At 37.6% G+C, this 15,833-nt stretch overlaps 1 protein-coding gene across 1 annotated transcript in view; it reads left to right on the top strand.

Annotated features, from left to right (window-relative positions):
* The window catches only part of ADAM7 (ADAM metallopeptidase domain 7), a 43,358-nt gene extending 28,424 nt beyond the window's left edge, over positions 1–14,934 (top strand). The window contains exons 16-21 of the mRNA XM_070459129.1: positions 3,431–3,617; positions 7,955–8,035; positions 9,379–9,457; positions 10,366–10,471; positions 10,846–10,945; positions 14,659–14,934. Coding sequence (XP_070315230.1) covers positions 3,431–3,617; positions 7,955–8,035; positions 9,379–9,457; positions 10,366–10,471; positions 10,846–10,945; positions 14,659–14,811 — 706 coding nt within the window. The 3' untranslated portion in view covers positions 14,812–14,934. The remainder of the gene's footprint in view (positions 1–3,430; positions 3,618–7,954; positions 8,036–9,378; positions 9,458–10,365; positions 10,472–10,845; positions 10,946–14,658) is intronic.
* The last annotated feature ends 899 nt before the right edge of the window (positions 14,935–15,833 follow it).

Raw genomic sequence — 15,833 nt, 5'->3', positions numbered from 1 at the left:
ATTAGGTGGCCAAAGTATTGGAGTTTCAGCTTCAGCATCAGTCGTTCCAATGAATATTCAGGACTGATTTCCTTTAGGATGGACTGGTTGGATCTCCTTGCAGTCCAAGGGACTCTCAAGAGTCTTCTCCAACACCACAATTCAAAAGCATAAATTCTTCGCTGCTCAGCTTTCTTTATAGTCCAAATCTCACATCCACACAAGACTACTGGAAAAACCGTAGCCTTGACTAGACGGATCTTTATTGACAAAGTAATGTCTCTGCTTTTTAATATGCTGTCTAGGTTGGTCATAACTTTTCTTCCAAGGAGTAAGCGTCTTTTAATTTCATGGCTGCAGTCACCATCTGCAATGATTTTGGAGCCCCCCAAAATAAAGCCAGCCACTGTTTCCACTGTTTCCCCATCTATTTGCCATGAAGTGATGGGACCAGATTCCATGATCTTCGTTTTCTGAATGTTGAGTTTTAAGCCAACTTTTTCACTCTCCTTTTTCACTTTCATCAAGAGGCTCTTTAGTTCTTCTTGGCTTTCTGCCATAAAGGTGATGTCATCTGCATATCTGAGGTTATTGATATTTCTCCCAGCAATCTTGATTCCAGCTTGTGCTTTATCCAGCGCAGAGTTTCTCATGATGCACTCTTCATATAAGCTAAATAAGCAGTGTGACAATATACAGCCTTGACATACTCCTTTTCTGATTTGGAACCAGTCTGTTGTTCCATGTCCAGTTCTAGCTATTGCTTCCTGACCTGATCAGGAGGCAGGTCAGGTAATCTGGTATTCCTATCTCTTTAAGAATTTTCCACAGTTTGTTGTGATCCACACAGTCAAAGGCTTTGGCATGATCAATAAAGAAGTAGATGTTTTTCTGGAACTCTCTTGCTTTTTTGATGATCCAACAGATGTTGGAAATTTGATCTCTGGTTCCTCTGTCTTTTCTAAATCCAGCTTGAACATCTGGAAGTTCATGGTTCACGTACTGTCGAAGCCTGGCTTGGAGAATTTTGAGCATTACTTTACTAGTGTGTGAGATGAGTGCAACTGTGCAGTAGTTTGAGTATTCTTTGGGATTGCCTTTCTTTGGGATTGGAATGAAAACTGACCTTTTCCAGTCCTGTGGTCACTGCTGAGTTCTCCAAATTTGCTGGCATATTGAGTGTAGCACTTTCAAAGCATCATCTTTTAGATTTGAAATAGCTCAACTGGAATTCCATCACCTTACTAGCTTTGTTCCTAGTGATGCTTCCTAAGGCCCACTTGACTTCGCATTCCAGAATGTCTGGCTTTAGGTGAGTGATCATACCATTCTGATTATCTGGGTCATGGAGATCTTTCTCGTATAGTTCTTCTGTGTATTATTGCCACGTCTTCTTAATATTCTTGCCACCTCTTCTGCTTCTGTTAGGTCCCTACCATTTCTGTCCTCTGCATGAAATGTTCCCTTGGTATCTCTAATTTTCTTGAAGAGACCTCTAGCCTTTCCCATTCTATTGCTTTCCTCTATTTCTTTGCACTGATCACTGAAGAAGGCTTTCTTATCTCTCCTTGTTTGGAACTGTGCATTCAAATGGGTATATCTTTCCTTTTCTCCTTTGCTTTTCACTTTTCTTCTTTTCAGTTATTTGTAAAGCCTCCTCAGACAGCCATTTTTTTTTTTTTTTGCATTTCTTTTTCTTGGAGATGGTCTTTAACCCTGTCTCCTCTATAGTGTCATGAACCTCCATCCATAGATCTCCAGGCACTCTATCAGATCTAATTCCATTAATCTATTTGTCACTTCTACTCAATAATCATAAAGGATTTGATTTAGGTCATACCTGAATGGTCTATTGGTTTTCCCTACTTTCTTCAATTCAAGTCTGAATTTGGCAATAAGGAGTTCATGATCTGAGCCACAGTCCACTCCTGGTCTTGTTTTTGCTGACTGTATAGAGCTTCTCGATCTTTGGCTGCAAAGAATATAATCAATCTGATTTTGGTGTTGACCATCTGGTGATGTCCATGTGTAGAGTCTTCTCTTGTGTTGTTGGAAGAGGATGTTTGCTATGACCAGTGAGTTCTCTTGGCAAAACTCTATTAGCCTTTGCCCTGCTTCATTCCATACTCCAAGGCCAAATTTGCCTGTTACTCCAGGTGTTTCTTGACTTCCTACTTTTGCATTCCAGTCCCCTATGATTAAAAGGACATCTTTTTGGAGTGTTAGTTCTAGAAGGTCTTGTAGGTCTTTATAGAACCATTCAACTTCAGCATTCTTGGTCAGGGCATAGACTTGGATTACTGTGGTCTTGAGTGGTTTGCCTTGGAAATGAGCAGAGACCATTCTGTCATTTTTGTGATTGCATCCAAGTACTGCATTTCAGACTCTTTTGTTTACTATGATAGCTACTCCATTTCTTCTAAGGGATTCTTGCCCACAGTAGTAGATATAATGGTCATCTGAGTTAAATTCACCCATTCCAGTCCATTTTAACTCACAGATTCCTAAAACATCACCTTTCAGTCTTGCCATCTCCTGTTGGAGAAAGGAACAGTGGCCCCACAAGAGACTGAACCAGACTTGCCCAAGAGTGTCCAGGAGTTTCCAGTGGAGGCTTGGGTCTGTAGTGGCCTGCTGCAGGGCTGAGGGCACTGAGTGTAGCGTGCATGCATGGGACCTTTTGAGGGAGGTCGCCATTATCTTCATTACCTTCACCATTGTTTGGCCTCAGGTAAATAACAGGGAGGCAACACAGCTCCACTGGTCAACAGAAAATTGGATTAAAGATTTACTGAGCATGGCCCCACCCATCAGACCAAGACCCAGTTTCCCTGTCAGTCAGTCTCTCCCACCAGGAAGGTTCCATAAGCCTCTTATCCTTCTCCATCAGAAGGCAGACAGACTGAAAACCCCAAGCACAGAAAACTAACCAATCTGATCACATGGACCACAGCCTTGTTTAACTCAGTGAAACTATGAGCCATGCCGTGTAGGGCCACCCAAGACAGATGAATCACTGACAAAATGTGGTCCACTGGAAAAGGGAATGGCAAACCACTTCAGTATTCTTACCCTGAGAAACCATGAACAGTATGAAAAGGCAAAAAGATAGGACACTGAAAGATGAACTCCCCAGGTTGGTAGGTGCCCAATGTGCCACTGATTCAAGTTACGCTTATCCAAATTACTAATAATATTCTCCTATAAGCTTGAGCTAATATTACTTTATGAGAATCACCTAGGTATCATAAAGAAATATAGTCATTTAGTATCTTTGTCTGCTCATCTGTTTTCAGGGTCAGGACTTTGTCCATAGGCTTACCTGGCCTCTCCTGGGCTCTGACAAGCCTAGGTTTAAAAAAAAATAAGCAGGCCACTCCACTGCCAGCCTAGTTTCTAGCAGTCCTATTTCTTGTCCCAAGTGTGAGCCAATATTCTTGCTTCCCTTCAGAGATATCAAATGCGGAAAGATATTTTGCACAGGTGGGCATCACTCTTTTGTCCTTGGAGAAGAGAAGATCTACCACCTTAAGAAGCATCTGAAACAGAATACCAGTGAATGCAAAACCTTCTATTTGTACCATGATTCTAAGGATTTTGGCCTGGTTGCACCTGGCACAAAATGTGGCGATGGAATGGTAAGATGAATGCCCTTTGTTTTATTAAAACTTCTTGTTCAGTCACTTAAAACTTCACTGGATCCCGTAATTGGCCCCAGAGGGCCTATCTATGGGAACACAGAAAAAAGTCTGCAACATTTTTTAAATGAGCAGAGTAGCAACAACACTATTCATTTTAATAAATGAATATTCATTTTAATATTTTATACCAATTATGTAAATGTTACAAATGTGCTTAATTAGTGTCTTACAGTAGATGCTTAATGAAATTATAGACTTAATGTTTGAATTTAATTGACTATGAAGTAGCCATACAGTCTTCATTTATTTTACTCATTCGGATGTATTTACTGGGCATGTACTACAATGCCAGTATCTGTGCAGGACACAGATGATGTAAAGATGTGTGTACATGAGAATTTCTTAGGTTAAATCAAGTGTATCATTACAATTCAACTCAGTTGCTTTCATTGTGACGTGATCAATGTGTATGAGTCCAAAGGAAGTGACTGAATTTTCTTAGAGAACATGGAATGGCATCTCCTGATGCCATTGAATGACAGACCTTTCAGCTTCGACTTTATGAACATTTTCAACATACAGAAGAAGAGAAAAGACATGTTTCTGTGCTTTAACGAATTTTTATTGGAGTATAGTTGCTTTATAATGTTGTATTAGCTTCTACTGTATAGTAAGATGAGTCAGCTGTATGTTTACATACATCCCCTCTCTTTTGGATTTCCTTCCCATTGATATCATCCCAGAGCGCTGAGCAGAGTTCCCTGTACTGACAGCGGGCTCTCATCAGGTATCTATTTTATATAGTGTATCAATATTGCATACATGTCAATCCCAATCTCCCAATTCATTCCGCTCCCTCCTTTCCCCTTTGGTGTCCATGTGTTTGACCTCTACATCTGTGTCTGCTTCTGCTTTGCAAATAAGATCATTTTTCTCAATTCTACATATATGCATTAATATATATTTGTTTTCCTTTTTCTGACTTCACTCTGTATGGCAGACCTATACAGGTCTGTCCACATCTCTACAAATGACCCAATTTTGTTCCTGTTAAATATTACTTTGAATAATATCCCATTGTATGTATGTGTCACATCTTCTTATCCATTCTTCTGTCAGTGAACATTCAGGTTGCTTCCATGTCCTGGCTATTGTAAATAGTGCTTCAATAAATATTGGGGTGCATGTGTCTTTTTGAATTATGGTTTTTGCTATGTATATACCCAGTAGTAGGATTGCTGGACCATATGGTAGCTCTATTTTTAGTTTTTTATAGAATCTACATACAATTCTCTGTAGTAACTGTATCAATTTACATTCCCATCAATAGTGCAAGAAGGTTCCCTTTTCTCCACACCCTCTTCAGTATTTATTGCTTGTATATATTTTGATAATGGTCATTCTGACTGGTGTGAGGTGATAGATCATTGTAATTTTGATTTGCGTTTCTCTAATAATTAGTGATGATGAGCATATTTTCATGTGTATGTTGGTCATCTGTATGTCCTCTTTAGAAAAATGTCTGTTGAGGTCTTCTGCTCTTTTTTGGGGGGGTGCTTGTTTTTTGATATTTGAGTAGCATGAGTTGTTGATATATTTTGAATATTGATCCCTTGTCCATTGCTTCATTTGCAAATATTTTCTCCTATCCTGAGGGTTGTCTTTTCATCTTGTTCATGGTTTGAGAAAATGCTTTTTATTTTTTTTTATTTTTTGGATTTGTGTTTGACTTTATTTTATTTTATTTTTTTTAGAAAATGCTTTTTTAAAAAGACATACCGACATAATATACAAAGGTACAAAGTATAACATATGGCATATCCAGGTAACTGACAGCGTTAGTGTGATTGGAGTTCTAGGTGAAATGGTAGGAAACTAAGTTGAACAAATAGAATGAAGCTAGGTTTGGGAAGGTTTTATCACTCTTAGGTGAAGACTTGAGAACGTATACTAAAAACAATAGCCAGCGCATCACGGTTTATAAGCACAAGAGTATTTGAAAAATAGAATACAGTATTAAAATCAGCAACTTTGAAACTGAAAAGTATCTATGACATGGCTCCCCTTCTCTACACCACCACCCACAAACATTACAGTATCATTCATATAATGAGATAGAAAATTAATTGGAAAGTACAAATGCAGCATATAAAAAAGGAATCAGAAGTTAATAATTTCATAGAGACCTATATTTCATATTTCAAGTGCATAATTTTAACTACAGAGGGACAGAGGAGCCTGGCAGGCTACAGTCCATGTCACAGAGTCGGACACAACTGAGCTACACACCTCATGAAAATGACTAAATAAATATAAAAATGGTGAGGAGTCAACAGTTATGAAAATTTGTTTGTGTACCAACCACCATCTAGAAAGGTCAAGAGTTTTCAATAACAGAGTGTATGAGGCATCAGTTTAAAGAAAATACCAAATAGTTTTCTATTCACTTCAGGTAAGGAAAATCAGCCAGAGGTATCAAGCAAAAGTGTGAGGTCCCCTTCGTAGAGTGACTGGGATTCAGCAAAGAGGTTGAAAGGAGAGAAGTTGTTAAAGAGCATTTGGTGATGGTGCAAACACACTGTGAGTAGGTACCACCACCACACAGAGGACCTAAATCCTTCAAGAGAAATCTCAGCACAGAAGTGCACCACTCATAATTGTGGCAGTTCTTGAACCAGTTCCTCATAAGGGAATCCATGCATAGTAAACACTAGTCTATAGAGTTATCATAAGGACACTACTTATAGAATTTGTCATTTTCATATTTACACTGAGCTACCATTTTTTTAGATGTGAGGAACTTCAAATGCCTTAAAAGCATTCTAGTTTCTCTTAGTAGTTATTCTTTCTGGGTCAGTTTCATTTGGCATAGGAAAATAGGGCAAACATATGCCATTACACCTAGGTGCCCTTTTCCTTAGTTATACTAGGAACTTACAACATAGATAAGAAAAAAAAAAGATGAAAAATAAAAGAGAAGAGAAAGTAAGAGAGAAAGAAGACTGCAGAGAGAATAAGAGAAGAGAAAAGAGGAAATTCGTTGGTTCGTTCTCTCGTACAGAATTGCTCAAAATTGGTCTCTGTAGCTATCTCTTTAGTAAATATTCAAAATTGCAAAATAAAAGTAAGAAACATCTCAGTATTTTCCTTTGGTTGAGCCTGAAATACTTGAAAAGAGGTCAGCATGGATTTTAAAACAAAGTTTCTCAGTATTTAATCATGTATATAGAAAACCCATTCTGTAAACATAAGGAAGAAGACTAAAAAACATACATGAAAGAAACCAGGATGGTGAACAAAGGAGACAGTCTGAGAAATCAAAGATGATAGTTTCCGTGAAAGTGATACATTTTTAGAAAGAGGAAAATCCTTTAGAAATAAATTAAATTTATATTTTAATTTTAATGGATATATGACATGATATAACATTATATAGCAACATAGAAGAAATATAACATATATGTTATATATAAGATTATAAACATAACATTATAAAGCAAATATGTGCCACTAAAAATTAATTTAAAAAATAAAACATGCTATTATTCTTAAAAAGGGTACTAAATTTATAAAAATGATAAAATTTGCAATCCAGAAGAACTGCCTTTAGAGTACAAAATGAATCATGATTGCTTTTATGCAATTTATGCAGTAAGCCATGGAATCAAAACTATAAAAAAATCAGTAAATTGAAAGTTACTCTTCTTAAAAAAGAAAACTAAGATGAAATTTCTAAAAAGAAAAGAAAGTGAATTAAAATAAGAAATGCAGTTCTAAGAAATCTGATACAGATTTAATAGGAATTCTAGATAAAGAAACTGTTTGTTTAGTCCCTTAATCGTGTCTGACTCTTTGCAAATAAATGAGCTAAGATAAGCCACGTAATAACCAAGAGCAACAAAACAGTAATTTGGTCATAAAACTTACCCCCCCAAAAGCATAATTTAAAACAAAATTAATAAATAAATCATAATAATAAGATTAATGGATATTGACAAAATACCCAGCTAGCAACTGTGATATAACAAACATGGATCCTTATCAAATTAGAAGAAAATGTGGTAGAAATAATAGACAAAATTGCTACAATTACAATGGTAGAATCATTGATAGGTTAACATTTGAAGAAGTCATGAGGACATAGACATTATCATGATTAATGTATTTGTATATAACAATATTTGACTGCACAGTGCATTTTTTTCAAATACCCACTTAACATTTATAGAAGATTTCCTCTTCCACAGAAGACTGTACATGTGGTTTTTCATTAGGACAAATGGTACAAATTCTGAGTGAGTAATTCTAATTGATCTTGGTGACTTCATTTCTAGGTGTGCAGCAGTGGTGAATGTGTGACTATTGAAAAGGCCTACAATTCAACTGATTGCTCTGCTCAGTGCAATGAAAATTCTGTAAGGTTTGACTCCTTTTTAAATTGATGTCTTACCAGTCACTTGTTTGCATAAGACTTCATTCCCGAGCCTGTGTATAGGTACAGGTGCACCCATGAGTGTGTGTGTATGTATGTATATATGTATGTATGGTGATTTTTAAATCAAATATGCATTTGGGATCCATATTTTTTCATGCATTAATAATACTGAACCAAAGAGCCAAACCAAGTGTTATACACAGTTAATGTCAATATTGCAAGTATATATCCTGTCATTGGACTGGTAATCTAGAAACCAAGTAATTTATGAATGTATGAAGTTTAAACCAAAAGTTTAAAGTTGGGTCTATTGGGACTTCCTTGGCAGACCATGGTTAAGACTTTAAGACTTCACCTTCCAGCACAAGAGATGCAGGTTCAGTCCCTCATCAGGGAACTGAGATCCCACATACCTCTTGGCCCAAAACCCAAAGCATAAAACAGAAGTAATATTGTAACAAATTCAATAAAGTCTTTAAAAATGATCAACTTCCAAAAGAATCTTTTAAAAAAGTTGCATCTATCATAATTTCTCTTACAGTTAAATTATACCAGTATTGCCGTTAGTCCAAAGCTTTTGAGAAAAACAAACAACAAACAAAAAAGCAACAACAATTTTTTCACTCATTTTGACACTGTTCAATACTAGCAGTATCTAGCAGTTTGCTTTTGTGGGTAACATTTTTTCCTAAGCCAAATTAATCAGTAACACTTGTATAGAGTTGTACTCTTTCAAGAGTTTTATGTATATATTAAATTTTAAAAGTTTCATAATCACATTAAAAGATAAGTACTATTCCTATGCCCTCTTTTAGAGATGGTGAAGCAATCACACTGATATTCTATGAAAGGAAAAGCTGAGCTTTCGGTATAGAAACAGTGTATGTCCTTAACCATTACACAATGCTTTTTGATGAAGTAAACATTTATGCCACTGCTTTTTTTTTTTTCCCAAATTAATGTTCTCTCACTAAATCTAGTTGAAGTCTTCTCTGGCTATGATATGCCCAACTTTAGCAAGAGCTGTTCATTCAATAAGATTGATGGCTTCTGGAAAGATAAGCCAAACCATCTGGTTCATTCAGTTTCAAATTTGTCAGAATCCTCTTGGTCCAAGACCATCTTCAAAGATAGCTGCTCCTTATATTTTATTGCCTTATTTTTCCCAACCTTGATTTTGGGTTTGTTAATTAATCAGTAAAAAGTTCATGAGTGTGTGCGTGTATGTATTTTGGGTGTGGGTGAATGCTAAGCTGAATGAGGTGGAAAACACAAGTTTTATGTCAGTCATGTGATGAATTATTTGATTGATGGCTCTTCCAGGTGGATGATGGTGGCCTTGAGTGTCAGTGCAAAGGAATTCAGGCATCTGCGGAATGGGAGGAAACCTTAAATTTTACCAGTGAGCATCCCGGAATGAGATACTGTCTTCGAACGTCCTGGTGGTCCTGTGGCTAAGACTCTGCTTCCACTGAAAGGGGCATGGGTTTGATCCTTGGTCAGGGAAGTTCTGCATTCTGTGAACTGTGGCCAAAACATAAATAAATAATAATCATTTAAAAATATATAGGGGCTTGCCTGGTGGCTCAGTGGTAAAGATTTCGCCTGCCAATGCAGGAGACATGGGTTTGATCCCTGGGTTGGGAAGATCCCCTGGGGTAGGAAATGGCAACTGACTCCAGTATTTTTGCCTGGAAAATCCAGAGGAGCCTGGCAGGGTACAGTCCATGGGGTCACAAAGGGTCAGACACAACTTAGCAATTAAACAATAAAACAACAAAGTATATATACATAATGTCTTGCATATATCAGAAACCTCACCAGTGAGAATACTTTCTGCTTATATGACAGGTCTACTACACATGTGTTGTATTTCTGTATGGATTTGTATGATATTTTTCTTATTGTTAATGTTTAAATACCCAAGTTTGAATTTACTGCAATTAATCTGGAATGAATGTATCTTCTTCCAGTTAAATGTGGATTGGTTCCTCCAAGAATCCTTAACCCAGTAAGGCCTTTTCTGTAGTCAGTTAATCACTGATAATCCAAATTTTCCCACTAACTGGGATTCTCTTAAACATAATGGAATCTTGGGTGGTGTGTCCATTGCTAATGCAGATAATAATTTGTACAATGTTCTGGTCTTTGACTTTATTAAAAAAAAAACACACAAAAAAACAGAGGAGGGTAGAATTAAAGTCCTTCAAGGAGGACAGAAACATAATTGTAACTTCTCAGTTAAATGTTAAGATTCCATGGTTCCAAGGTTGATGTCTTGGCTGAAGCTCATGTGTTTTAATGTTACAGATATCTCCATCCTGGTGGTCGTGCTTGTCCTGGTTATTTTTGGTGTTGTGGTTGTCATATTACTAATTCGTTACAAAAAATGTATTACATTGAAGCAAGTCCAAAGGTAGGTCTGCATTCTTTATGTGTTGAAGGGGACCATTACCTAGACAATATAAACTTTGTGGCCACAAAGAATATTTGATGGGAAGAAGGTATAAGCCTCTTACTGAAGACTAAGTAAAAGTGTAACAAGTTGAGCTTTTACACACTTCATTCTCATTCAAATGTTAGCCCCATGGTTCCCAAACTTCACTGCACATTGGAATTACAAGGTTTTTTTTTTTTAACACTAAATTTGGTTCCTCCTTCAGATTTAATTGTTATAGAGTGTCACATGAGTATCAATCAGTCTTTTAAAAATCTCCTAGATGATTTACTATTAACCACAGGCTTCTCCTATACTATAGCTGGTATCAATATTCAATTCCTTCTTGACAGCCCACCTCGAGAAAGCCTAGGAGTGGAGAATAAAGGATACTTTGGTGATGAACAGCAGACAAGGAATGAGCCCATCTTATCTGATATTCATCCTCTACATGTAAGAAAAAAATTGATTGCAGTAGTTTTAATCAATTGCAAAACTAGCTGTATGTATGTTTGAAGTGAACTATCCCTAAAAAGTGAAGTGGGAAATGTAGAAGAATAATCTAACATGATTCCACATCAGTGACCTTCTGTTGACATGTAGGGAAGGAAAAAATGGCAGGATTCAAATAAATCAAGACATTATTTCTGAATAGAATATGTTGGTTAAATAAAATACTAATTTGTGCACAGCTGGAAAATTTTACAAATATAAACCTCCACAAGTCTTAATAAATCTAAAAGAGTTGGTGTCATACAAAATATGTCCTCAAAAAAAAATTCTATTAGAAATCAGTGGCAGAAAAATATTGGGAAAAGCCTTTTTCTCATAAAAATTAAAAATTTACAGTGTATAGTGTTGAGAGATAAATATTCAGGGGTGAAAGTATAATTGTGTGCAAGGAGGAGGTCATTACCTTAAGTTTGGAAAGTGGTTAATTTAGATGGGTAGGAAGTGGGTGGCAGTAATGATGGGAAACTTGAAATTTCTTAATCAGTTTAGTAATTACAAGGGTATTTACCTTAAATGTTTCATTAAGCCATGAATCTGTTTTGTGTATTTTTTTTATCTGTATTGTATTTTCCCATGAAATGACTAGAAATGAGTAAGGATGACAATGCCAATTGTTAGTGGGGATATACAGAGTGAAAACTCTCATAAAAGCTAATGAAAATTTAAATGATACAACCAGTAGGTAAAACTGATTCTATGGCCTAAAATTGATCATACACATTGCCTGTAATCTAGCAATTTCAGTCATATGAATACACCCAACAGAAAGAGGTACACGTGCATATCAGAAAACATCAACAATAATGTTCCAACAGCATTATTTATAAGAAGCAAAAATAATACAAATATCTAGTAACAAAAAAGGTGAACATTTCACTATATATTCATACAATGGAACACTATAGACAAGGAAAAATGGACAAACTACTGATGTTTACAACATATTATTGCAGGTGATGTATTACTACCACAAACATACTGCTAGACAACATGTCAAACTCAAAGGCAAACTGTACAATGCAACTTACATAAGTTCGAACTGACAAAACCAATCTATGATATTAGATGTCAGGGTAGTTGTTATCACAGGGGAGAGTGGATTTTGGGGGGATAGGGGTTGGCAGTAAAGTTCTTATTTTGATCTTGGTGGGGCTTGGTTACACAGATGTGCTCATTTGTGAAAATTCACCCATCTCAACACTTTTCTATTCATATATTTCTTTGTATATCTTTTTACTTTAAAGGGAAATCTTATTAAAATAATACTCATAGAAATTTAAAAAAAAAAAAGATGACAATCCTGGAGAATCCCAACAAGTCATGGCTTGTTCAGTAATTTTAACAATAGTTATGATTTCCATTGTATTTTGTTCAGTGGGGAGAAAAAAAAAGCTACAAAAGTATTCTTTAAAAAAATTAACCAATGAAGAAAACTTGGTGATAAGATTATACCAATGAAACTGCCCACAAGCACCTATTTATTGAAGGAAGTATGAACAGATTATTGATAGATGCAAATGCCAATGATAATATAATGGTGTTAAGTGTTTTAAATTAGGAATTTTTTTTTGTAGTGATCTTGCCCCAACTCTCCATTTCCCATAAGTCCTGTGCTTTTTACTGTACAGTATTATAGAACAAGCTCCCTGAGGGACATATGTATGACATTATAGTAGAAAGGCTTTTACTGAACTTCTCTTACTCAGGATTGTATACTCCTGCTGTGATAATATGATGTTTATCATTTTAATCCAGTCTTACTTTTTATTATGACAATAGTGACCCCAAGAAACAAGTCTTCATTGTCCACTCAGATGAACAGAAAATATTGTGTGGTAATTTTTTAAGCTTACACTGAGATTTTCTGATATGGAAACACAGGATGCCAATGTCAGGATTAAATAAGAAGCTGTATGTAACTGCACTTAGCCCCATGTTTGTATATATTTAGCACTTAATGTCTGTTAATTGTCTACTATGCCTCCTGCACGGTTGCAGTAACTTTCCCAATTGCATTTTCTTTAAATTAACATGCAAAGCAGTTTCACTGTCAGAGAAGGTAGTCTGACTGTATGTTGTGTTCAGTCACCGCGTCGGGTCTGATTCCTTGCAATCCCATGGACGGCAGCACGTCGGTTTCCTCTGTCCTTCACCAGCCCCTGTTGGTAATAGTCGCTCAGTCATGTCCGACTCTTTGCGACCCCATGGACTGTAGCCCACCAGGGCCCTCTGTCCATGGAATTCTCCAGGCAAGAATACGGGAGTGGATAAGCATTCCCTTCTCCAGGGGATCTTCCCGACCCAGGAATTGAACCAAGGTCTCTGCATTACAGGCAGATTCCTTACTATCTGAGCCACCAGGGAAGCCTCTACCTCCGAGTTTGCTCAGATTCAAGTCCATTGAGTCGGTGATGCTATCTAACCGTCTCATCCTCTGACCACATGATCAATGATAAATAGTAACCAGAGGTTCACATAGAGCCTGGGGCATATTTGTTGCACTTCTAGAATACAAAATCCCAAAGAGCTATCCAAAATTTTAGTTGAATGGGGGAATTTAGAAGAAGAGCTTAATAAATATTTGAGTGAATTTAGCCACATAGAATAATATGGGGCTTCCCAGGTGGCGTGGTGGTAAAGAATCTTCCTGCCAATGCAAGAAACACAAGAGACACAGGTTTGATCCATGATTCAGGAAGATCCCCAGGAGGAAGAAATGACAACCCCTCCAGTATTCTTGCCTGGAGAATTCCATGGACAGAGAAGCCTGGCGGGCTACAGTCCATGGAGTCACGAAGAGTCAGATATGACTGAGCAACGGAGCACGTACATGCACATCGCATGATATGTTGTAAGCGTAGATTTGTACAGGGCAGTCTGAGTCCTTGCATCTCTTGTTTAGGCTTTTTGTATTATTTGTCATAAAATTATATAAATAATAATGATTCAACTGATGCCTGTTTGATACATTAGTTACCCATCAAAAGGCTAGTTCTCAGCAAAACTGGTTTGGGGAAGGATGGTGTTTGGGATCCTTTCTCAGTTACATTAATGATGCTTGGTTAGATTTTTGGTACCCAGGGCCTTTCCCCAGTTCCGTTTCCACTGAACCATTCTTTCTGATTGTATTATAAAAACCACTGAGGGTTAAGAGACAGCACTTAACAAAGGGTCACTTAGGCCAGAACGTAAAGAAACTCCTGGGCTTCTCAGATGGCACTAGTGGTAAAGAACCTGCCTGCAGTGCAGGAGATATACAGAGATATGGGTTCAATCCCTGGGTCGGGAAGATCCCCTGGAGGAGGGGGCAGGGCAACACGCTCTAGTTATCCTTGTCTGGAGAATCCCATGGACAGAGGAGCCTGGCAGCCTGCATCCATGGGGTCGCAAAGAGTATGAAATAACCTAGCACTAACACATGCAAAGAAACTCCCACTCTCTCAGAAGTATGATTGCTTCATAGGTAGGTTCTTAGACTCATCCTTCACAAGAGGACAACCGAGGCAAGAGTGTTATCTCTGTGTGTTTCAACATTTGCACACTTACTAAGACTATATTCTAGGGAGGACTTGAAAATTGATTTTGTAGGCGTGGGAAATAGTCCTATTTGTTTGAGCATTAACTGAAGGCTTAAGAGTATCTCTTTTCACCAGCGAAGAACCACAGAGTCCTTGGAGAGACTCCCAACCAGCATCTCTAGTCCGCACTACATCACTTTGGTATGTCCCTCCTCTCTGTCAGTTGTCCAGTCTGTGTCCCTGTCACTAATAATCTTGGAGCCACTTACCCACTCCTCAGTTCCTTGAAAAGGTCCAGTGATATAACACAGCTCTCTGACTCTGGGCAGAAATAGGAACTTCTCGGCAGGCCTGGGATTACGGTGATAGGAGTACAATGACTCCTGTAAGTACACAGATGCTGTCTTTATTTAAAACACTGCCTGTCTCATCATGAATTCTTGGGAATTAGTTCTGATTTAAAAAAAAAAAAAACTACTTTTTTTACTATGTTATTTACTATGATCACAGAGTTTGTCTGTAACCCTTAAATGTTATTCCTGGGACAAGTGCTTTGCTAACCCTGCTCTAGTCCCAGCCCTGGTTCTCAGGGTAAAGCTGAATGATGGTTTCCAGAGAGGCCTTGAACAGCAGAGGGCTTTCCATGAACTGAGGACATGTTTCCCGAATCAATATTGATGACAGAGAAGCCAGTTAGCTAAATCAGCACACACATGCATGAGAGACATGGAGCCAAAACAGAGACATTACATAAGTAGGAAAGCAGAGAAGTAAAATACATCTCTCTTTACGATAAACGAACCCAGGTATTTTTCCTTAGCTCAGATTTATAGGTTTCCATTATAATTTTTACCATCATATTCTTACTCAGTCGCTCAGTCGTGTCTGACTCTTTGCTACTCCATGTATTGCCGCACGCCAGTCTTCCCTGTTCTTCACTGTCTCCCGGAGCTTGCTCAAACTCATGTCCACTGAGTTAGTGATGCCATCTAACCATCTCCTCCTCTTCTGCCCCCTTCTTCTCCTGCCCTCAGTCTTTCCCAGCATCAGGGTCTTTTCCAATGAGCCAGCTCTTCACATCAGGTGTCCCAAGTATTGGAGCTTCAGCATCAGTCTTTCCAATGTTCAGGGTTGATCTCCTTTAGGATGGACTGGTTGGATCTCCTTGCAGTTCAAGGGACTCCCAAGAGTCTTCTCCAGCACTACAGTTCAAAAGCACCTATTCTTCAGTGCTCAGCCTTCTTTAGGAGATGATTATTCATGACAGGAAATTTGAGTGAATCATGCAGTCTCTGAATATGCACCAATAT

Source organism: Odocoileus virginianus, chromosome 31, assembly GCF_023699985.2.
Source record: "Odocoileus virginianus isolate 20LAN1187 ecotype Illinois chromosome 31, Ovbor_1.2, whole genome shotgun sequence".
In the NCBI taxonomy this organism is placed as follows: Eukaryota; Metazoa; Chordata; class Mammalia; order Artiodactyla; family Cervidae; genus Odocoileus; species Odocoileus virginianus.
This window is presented reverse-complemented; position numbering and strand designations above follow the sequence as displayed.